This window comes from Dermacentor andersoni, chromosome 2 (genome assembly GCF_023375885.2).
Source record: "Dermacentor andersoni chromosome 2, qqDerAnde1_hic_scaffold, whole genome shotgun sequence".
Taxonomy (NCBI): Eukaryota; Metazoa; Arthropoda; class Arachnida; order Ixodida; family Ixodidae; genus Dermacentor; species Dermacentor andersoni.
The window spans coordinates 28,849,926-28,859,379 of record NC_092815.1 but is presented as its reverse complement, the minus strand read 5'-3'; the positions used below and the strand labels follow the sequence as shown (position 1 = coordinate 28,859,379).

At 44.7% G+C, this 9,454-nt stretch overlaps 1 protein-coding gene across 2 annotated transcripts in view; it reads right to left on the bottom strand.

Moving 5' to 3' along the window:
* Positions 1-418: 418 nt before the first annotated feature.
* The window catches only part of LOC126542499 (protein lin-10-like), a 30,105-nt gene continuing 21,069 nt past the window's right edge, over positions 419-9,454 (bottom strand). For both annotated transcript variants that reach the window (XM_050189598.3, XM_050189597.3), the window contains exons 7-10: positions 8,848-8,934; positions 3,352-3,555; positions 2,473-3,090; positions 419-1,787 (exon numbers count right to left, since the gene is read on the bottom strand). In XM_050189598.3, coding sequence (XP_050045555.1) covers positions 1,716-1,787; positions 2,473-3,090; positions 3,352-3,555; positions 8,848-8,934 — 981 coding nt within the window. In that variant the 3' untranslated portion in view covers positions 419-1,715. The remainder of the gene's footprint in view (positions 1,788-2,472; positions 3,091-3,351; positions 3,556-8,847; positions 8,935-9,454) is intronic.

Below are 9,454 nucleotides of genomic sequence, written 5' to 3'. Positions count from 1 at the left end.
GCACAGCACTCCCTTTATTCTCAGTTCTACACCCTCGTCGCTAACACACCTTCACGCATTGCCGCACCCACCCACCTTATGCCCTCTTCTCTTTAGAACCCCACCAATATATACTGAGGTGAGGAAAGCATATGTCGCCTTGAAGACAAGTCCACTTGTCGAAACGTAGGCTCCTGCTTCCACCATGTTCTCATTTTGATCATCACATGCTTGTTATACTGATGTCCAACTATACCACATGCCACAGCAGATGGCAACTTAATTCTAGGCGATGTCCACAGGCTCAGCAGAAGTGCAGCTTGTTCACAGGACCAGGGCTTGTGAACTCTTGGCAGCAACAGCATATAAGGCAGCAGAGGTTCTCACTGTCTACCATTTCAGATAGAGCACAGCTAAATACTATAATGAATGGCATCACTAGACAGCACGAGCATTTCTTTATTGTTGACGAGATTCCATTTTACGAGCAGAAACGCTTCGCAAGTCTTTACAGACTGTGAACAGACAAAACTTATTTTTTTAATATTTGCAGCCCATGCCAAGCTCTTAGGAACTATGACTGACTTGACAAAAATGTATAGGGCTGCTGACTTTGTCTCCACCTATAAATAAGATCGATTTCCATAATTTCTTCACAAAAGCACACACATTCCAGTATACTCTTTTCATTTTTGTCTCGACAAACAGCAATATGTCAGTTCACACAGTGTATGATGCCATACTTGACTTTCAAATTGGCATGCATCACATTTAAGAGAGCATTTATTCTAGCAGACACATGCCCTGGAAGAATCATGCAGAAGTTGCATAAACCACTCTCTCAATGCATCTCAGGTTTAGCAGATGAGTTGTTTGCTAAACGGCACGATGATGCCATGGCACAATGTGACTTGCTTGGTAGAAAAAAAGAAAAAGAAAATGTCAGTTGGAAAGGTGTGAGCTCTAACAGAGCTGACCTAATCAAAACAGCATCTCTTATCAGTTCAAAGGCCAATCCTGGCAGCACATCAGCACAGCTCACTGCGCTGCATCCGCAATGCCAGACCGCAATTGACATGCACAGCAGTGCTGGAGCAGTTCCTTCTCAGAGGGAGTCCTCCTCTGCAAGCTTGAAGATTTGTGACAGCTAAAACTTTTCCATGCATTAAGTACAGTTATCACTCCATCTGATACTTTCTCATGAAGGAAACTTCGTTCAGTGCAATCCTGTGAGGTACCCTTGGCACTTCTTGTGTGGTCCCAACAGGCAAGTGGTACCATACTGAGACCATAAAGCATCACTTCGACCTGTGCATGATAAGATGGCTTGCGTTTCCCTCCTCCACGTCATCGCAGGCATCTTGCTGGCTTACCACTGTCCACACAGTACCCAACATTAGGGGATAGGGAAAGATACAGTTGTGCCTGAGTGAAGTAATGGCAGCATCTTGTCCACACCTTGTACAGCGCTGTCGCAAAAGCTAAGGTGCAGAGAAGCCCAAGCAATTTAGTGCTGAACTATCTGCAAAGTTCATGAAGACTCTGCAAACAGAAGTAGAGTAGGTCCACGGCAATACGAAGTGGCGCACTTTCGGCAGCCTGCTGTTCTCGATCCAAACGTCGAGTATGTGCTCTGGCATGTCCACACACACCAAATCTCTTGCAGTAAGAGAAAGTACCATGACTAGATGGGAGACTATAACAGACACGTGGCCACTGCATCCTCACAACACTGCTCAGATGTACATGGGCGTTTCCTGACCAGTCAACAACCTGAACATGGATGTTGGCATCGTCTTCATGTGAATCTGCAGGGAAAGAAAAGAAAGCAGACATTAAGTTCAGTTGTAGCAAGAAAGCGTGATGACTTGCATAATGAACCATTTGGGGAGGTGGTCACTACCAATGCTTTGATTAAGGTGCTGTGCTTGAAATTATTTGAACAAATTTTAATTGGAGCATATCTACAGTGGTTTAAAGCTTTTGGTGCTGCCAACAAACTTATTTTGAAAGGAATATTACACATGAGCAGTAATGCAAGGTTGATCATCGACTTTCATGAAGTAAGAAGCACCTTCACCCTAACAATTACCATACACAAGTGGAGTTCGTGTTGTTCTTCCCATTGTTCTCATGCCAGCATTTTGTACACCTGGCTTTCCGTACCACAGGGTGCATAAAATACAACTGACAATCAAAGCTCTACTGTAGAGTGGTATTTCATTCCCAGTATTATCAGGAGCCAAAATTTAAATGACAATGGTGCAGGGATCTACTTTCAACACAGAAGTGCCTCAAAGCATGTTGCCTATAGCTAGCATTTGCTATTAGTATCTTTGGTACTGTTCAAAGTGAATGAGCATCACACTGTGAATGCTATGTTGATAATTGGTACAAGAGGCAGCACACGCCAATTGGTCACTACATCAGCGAAAATGAAAATTTATGCAGGGTGCCCGTGAAACATCCCATTCAAGGCATTCGTCCGCTCACCTCTCCAACCGATGTGGCCAGTAGATTCACAATCTTCTCATGGGGCACAGCTACAACACTCTGTCCATTAATCTCGATGATGCGATGACCCACCCGGACGCCACCACGCTCGGCAATGCCACCACGGAGTAGGCTGCAGATAACACCATTCTGCACGCTGAAGCCCAGCTGGTACTTGGTGTCAGGCCGTTTAATCTTGACTTCGACAACAGGTGCACAGGGCACTACCGTGAGCTTGACCACACTCTGATGCTTGGTGTTCTTGACATATGCCTGACAGGTTGAAAGGGGCAGGCCCACAAGGCTGACTCCATTGATCGCAATGATCTGGTCGCCTATGTTCAGCTGTGAGCAGCGGGCGGCTGGACCGTTGTGCGCCATGTTGGCCACGACCACGGTTGGCAGCATAGAGCCCCAGCCACTCTCGACGATGACCATGCCCAAGATCTCACCCTTGTGCTTGGGCACAACCACTTCCTTCTGGCGCTCCTTTTTGGCAAACATTTCCAGCTCGTTCCCAAATATTTCCTGAGAGTTGAGTACTTCCTGGTAGTCCATCTCTTTGACAAAAGAAGAGTCCTCAATTCCGTTTGCCTTCAGAAACTCCATGTATGCCACCTGCAGCATGCCAAGCAGTGGTTACACAGTGTTCCAGTTTAACTCGGGAAAGAACCTAATGTCCAAGACCAAGAACCAAGGGCTTGCAATACTAATACCGAGTAAGAGCAACAGTGAACAAACTTGTACAAACAGCGCACAATGCATGATAGAGTGAAACAAAACATGCAATTAAAGAAGGATGCAAGAACGAACAGTACCGTAATCTCATTCTTCAATTAACAGAAACTTTACAAAGCATTCATTAGAAACGAGCCCTACCTGAAAAGCCTGGCCGATGGACTGTGCAATGAACTGGGCCTCTTCCGACTCAAACACGTGGCAGACCATCTTGGGAGTGCGTCGCAGCTTACTCCCGCCTCCCGCATCATCCTCCAGAGTTCGCCTACGTGCCATTAGCACCACCAGGTCCCCAATGTCCGCAATGTAGGAGATGCTTCGTAGTGCATGGTCCATCATGATCTCCTGTAAACATGCAAAGCCAGGTACTGTCTAGACACCTTCACGACACTATCACTTCAAGAGCTCACATTTACCCCACCTGAATGATTTTCACTCAACCGTGCTACAATAGAATTCAAAGAACATTTTTTTGACAGCACAGAGATGACAATTCTTGCATCCTGTCAGCAGCTACTTTCATCACCGTGTGAACTGATAATCAACGGCACAAATGACACTTTGCACCCTAATATTGTACATCATCTTCACTTCAAATGCCTCGTCACCACGAACAAATATTGTGGTCCTATTGTCTTACAACCTTCCTCATGAGACCTTAAGCAAATGTGAACGCAGAAATTGGCAAGCAGCCGATCGGTATACCAGGGTCTCACAAGTGACTTCACACCACTACAGTTATCAGCTCTGCAATACATGCAACAAGCACAGTGATTTCTGAAAACACATGCCTCAGACCGTGAAGGAGGCATGAGCAGCAGCATTCTAGTAGTGTAAAAGAAAGGATGCGTGTGTGCATTCGTCTTTGGAGCAGCAGTGCATACCCATCACACAGCAAAGTCATGCAATTGAAACAAATCATGTGTTAGTACAGTACGTACCAACTTGTTTGTCAGTCATGCGAGCAAAGCCTCGGCTTTACTGTTCCCAACTAAAGGTTTGAATTCTGTTTGCAATAACTCTCTTCTTGTGACATTCACATTTCATTTGTTGCAAAATTCCAGTTGAATATTTTTTTAATGTCATAGTTTTAATGCAATAGCGTATAGGAGCTCGTGTCACAGAAAATCCGGTGTCGGCGTCGGACGTCGTTTTGGCAAAAAGATTTTCTAACCACGCACACCCAGGCCCTTCATGTGATGCAAGGAATTTACTGAACTAATTGAATTTGTCAAGCTAAAATACCTGGAAAAATCGTAAACTATCACTTACACACAACCTACAGACATGATAGTTCTCAGATTGTAATATGACTGTACAATAAAACATAATTCTGTTCCGTAAAAAGTCAAAGAAACCACTTTTCCAGGGTATGTACAATTCACAGACTGGCTGTGGTGTCCGTGATTTGCATGCCAGCGCGCGAGTTGGTGTCTTGGGGGCCACGGAGCGGCGCGCTCAGTTCCATTCAATACCTCCAGCTGGCACTCACTCCGCCACATCGTGGCCCATGCATGAGGCCACATTCCTATACCATAAAGCCCACCTTCGTGCACAGCATTCGCGGCCAGCATTTCCTAGTAGACATTATGGTTATGTACGCTCCAGTTGCCGAGAAGCATGAGAAGCAGTCAGGCATCTTTGAATGCTATCGCATTCCACCCTTAACCCTTTGAGGGTCAATGACGTAAATATACGGCGCTGCGAACAAGTCCGAAAATGGTCGATGCCTTATATTTATGGCGCCGTCTGTAAGTTTACGAAGTACGCCAATTTCTTAACTTTTTCTTGCCTGGCATGTGCTGCCACTATGTGGGGATACAGGGAATTTTTTTCTTGCGTCTCTCTCTTTCAGTTTTCGTTGTATGGTTTTTTGCTCCGGCGCGTCTGCTACAGCTCGCGCATTGGCGCCCGCGCGGCGATTAGTTTTGGTTTTGTTTTGCACGCGGTTTCAGCTTCTTTCGCTCGCAAAACTGATGGCTATCTCGTTATAATCACTCAAAGGGTGACTGCCTGTTACTCACTCGTTTGTTGCTCACAGGGGTGCGTATACGAAGGATGCCGCCATGCATGCGTTTCCTTTTTTGGAGACTCGCGAAGCCAGTGATTGACAATAAGATTGAAGGATGAGCGGAAGTTTGTCACAACGTTTTACTTTTCTGACGAGCGCACAACCACACAGTTTTCTTGAGTTTGCTCACCTCACAGTTCGATTACGCTATGGACGTGCACGCCGGCTGCTCTGCAGCAAATGAGTCGAGCGGCGATTCCTCCAATGCGGACTACTGCCCAAGTACTGGGTCAAGAGTCAGATTCATTGGGCCTGAGCCCGTCAGATGAGGAGTTACTCACCAGTCCAGACTCGGAATCTGACGAAGGAGCAACATCGCAAAAGCGTTTGCGGCATGACGATGCTGACTGGGTCAAAGGTGACTTTTCTCCCTCCTTGTTAGCATTTGACGCCACACATTCTGGACAGGTGTGCAGCTCTATACTGCCCCCAGATGCAAAAGAAGTCGACTACTTCAACATTCTTTTTTTTTGACAAAGGCGTTTCGCAGATTGTAACCAAAACAAACCTGTACGCAAAACAGAAGGTTCACAAGCGTAGTCTGCCCCGAAAGTCCCGACTCAGGGGGTGGCAGTAGACCGACGTCTCATAACTTTACTGCTTTCTAGTGATTGTGCTATTCATGGGCCTGGTGAGGAAAAATACTCTCAGGGAATACTGGTCTAAAGATACAATGTTGGAAACTCAGTTTTTCCGGTCAGTCTTTTCCGCCAACCGGCTTTGCCTATTGACGGGAGTGCTGCACTTTAGTTCAATCACAGATATAAAAGAACACCTAAGAGCAATCATACCGGTGATGGAAGCAATACAAGAAAGATTTGCCGCACGTTTTGTTCCTTTTCAAGACTTGTACATAGACGAGTCTCTGATGCCTTGGAGAGGACGCCTTACTTTTCAACAGTATATTCCTTCTAAGAGGCATCGGTTTGGTGTAAAGCTGTTTGTGCTTTGTGACGTCAACACGGGCTACATCTTACGGTTATCATGTACACAGGAGCTACTACAGCTGTGACCATACTAAAAGAGCTGGGATTTACAGGGTCTGTTGTGGTGGAGCTGCTTAGAGACTTTCTTGGGAGGGGACATTCCCTGTTCATTGATAACTGGTATACCAGCCCAGCCCTGTTCGAGTTTCTCCACAGCACACAGACGAGTGCTTGTGATACGGGGCGAGCAAATAGGAGGGGGCTTCCAAAGTTCGCAAAGAAGTTCGTGTGCGCATTCTTCTTGTGTATTTTTCTCGTGTGGACATTGTGTATAACAATGCACCAATTTTTTTAAAAAATTCTTATAACTTTATTTCCTATTTTTTATTGTTTTTCACAAATAAACAGTACATACATACCAACGCAAAACATTTTTTTTCTTACTTTACAGTCACCCTAGAAAAATTACGGTAAATGTTTTTCGAAATAGGTCCCTCTGAAGAATTTAAATGTGCAATAAAAAATCGACTCTGGGTGGTCGCATATGGCGAAAAAATCAACCCTCAAAGGGTTAAAGGAAAAGCTTAAGCATCCTCAAAATTTTTTATCTTGCAATTCAACAAGAGTCATGCCCTTTCAGTTTTATCTTGCCAAAACTGCTGAGGCAACATGGACTAAGGTTCTTATAATCATTATTATTATTAGTACTTGCTTTTTTGCGAGCCTCTGCCTCTCCTTAGGTGGGAATAAAAAAATCATTCTAATAAGAATTTCATTTAATACAGAATTCATTGTAGCAGGACTTGACCGTACAAATCTGGGCAAGTGCATCCAGCCATGTCACCTACGTAGTACTTCTGCAAGAGGAGCAGACTAAGTAGGCACTGACATGAAGAAGCAGTCCATCTGCTTGCTGCAGAACACATCTACACTTTACAGTCGGGCAAAACACTGACATCACCTTCCACCGGCTGGATAGATGACTTTCTCAATATTGAAGAAATCAATTCAAATGGTAAATATTTTTGGCAAATGCACATGCACTTGACACAGGCCACTCGGCCGCAAGAAAGTGGCGACAATTATGTATTCTGACCAGGAGGAAGAAGTACGGCTAAGAAAAGAACATGTACAGCACATTATGACAAAATGTATGAAACACTGTGCACTGATAATAGGAAGATTTCCACAGTAATCTGCTGCATAAGCAAAAAATACAACCACAATATGAAAAACGTGTCTGCTAACATGAGAATTGCTCAAACTGTTACATTACTAAAACACAATTGCTTTTGTAATGGGAAAAAAACAACTTTAGGACCTTTTCAATGGTTCTTTATACCAACAGTAAGTGAGCTTAACATTGCACTTTGACTAATATAGTTAAACCTCAATATAACATAGTCTGTAAAATAGGCAATTTGCTTCGTTATATCGAAATTTCATTGTATTGAAATTCGACCTTTTATGCAAATAAGTACAGTCGCCAATCGACCTTTCTTACAAGCAAAGGGGCCGCAGAATTTTCCAAATTATCGGGCAATCGAAGAAAGCAAATTGGAATGAGAAAACAATTAGTTCTGCTGAATTTGGGAGTCTGCTACGAATGATACGGTTTCATACCACGTCGACAATATCTTCACACCGGCGGCACGAATTAAGCTAAGCCAGCCACGCTTTCACATACACTCCGCCCCCGCAGCAGATAGCGTCACCCGCCACCCGCACTGGGACGATTCTATCATGAAAAGCGCCGACAGTGGGGAGCGAACGCCTCGTCTGCCTCTCGCTACAACAAGTCACCGCAACTCCAGGTTATGCAAGCTCTAATGCTAAACACGCGGGAAGACAGCTTACATGATGCCACGCGGTCTCGCGGTCTCAGCACATGCGGCAGATTACCTCTAAAGCAGGGTGCGTGGCTGTGTATGCGCTCAGCCGCGCTAGCCGCGCTTAGCCATGCGCAGCCACAACCAAGACGCGTGCCAGATATCGAGGCGTGTGGAAAATTGCGCTCCATTTTGACCACTTCCTCCACCCCCCCACTCCCATTTGAGCTTGATCGCCGTTACCGCGAGCTCGTTCCTTTCCCCGTCTTTCCCTTTGCTCGAGCGGGAAGGCGGCACTCGTGAAGCCACCATCTTTTTTTCTCTCACCCTCGCACACTTTCACTTGCACCTAAAGCAGACAGTGCGCGCGACAGGATCTTATCGCATTTGGACTTTGTACCGAACGGAACGTGATGCGGCTCCACTTCGGTGGTCGCTCTTGTTCGGGGGTGTGTGATTTGAGAGGTGTGTTAGCAAGCAGACGCTTGTAATTCAACCATTTGACCGTCTGCATCCGTGGAAGTTTCCATTTATTGTCTCAGCATTCCTTGGTTCTAAATGCATGGTATTCTATGGACAAGAGATAATGAAAAGTAAAATATTTCGTTATATCAAGAATTTCGTTATATTGAAGGTTGTTATACCAAGGTTTAACTACTGCCCTGTGATTTAATGAATGAAATTGTGTTAGACTGCAAACACATTTACTATCTAGCACTATTTACAGAAATTTTGTCTGAAAATAATGTGCTTATGGATCAATACAACTACTCTAAGAATTCACCAACAGAGAAGCAACAGGAGATGTTACCTTGAGGTCAGTATTCAGCACCATGATCTTCTCGGTGGAGATGAACAGGTCCACTTCTGTACTAGGTTGTGCTTCTCCTTCGGGCGCCTGTACAAAGACCACTTGCATTATATATACCTGTCCCCGGGCATCAACAGACTGCATATGTGACTTTGGTGATTTAAAACTTACATCTGCATAGTACATGATGTCTTTTCAAGCTAACAGTGCAATATCTTGTACAAATCCTCCCCCCCTTTTTTTACCATCTATTATTTAGGGCACCTTTATGTAGCGCAGGCTCAGAGCAAGATTCTTTGAAAGACCCACTGTACTGCAACCTCTGTTAACTTATATTTAAAGGGGGCATGTGAAGTAAGTTTGAATAATACAAAGGATGTCTCAGAAGCATTCATCAAACTCGAAGCCTCATTTATTGGAGATGTTTGCTTACAGGGGTTCCCAGCCATACTTGCATGTCGGCACTGTACAGTCAGCATCAAAAGTTAACGGACAATACTATCTGTAAAAAGTCGAATTTCGAAGTGTCTGTTACAGCGGCCAGAAAAACTGCACAGCACTAAGTTATTGTACCCGTACAGTCTGAAAATCCAAATACCAGGCTGTG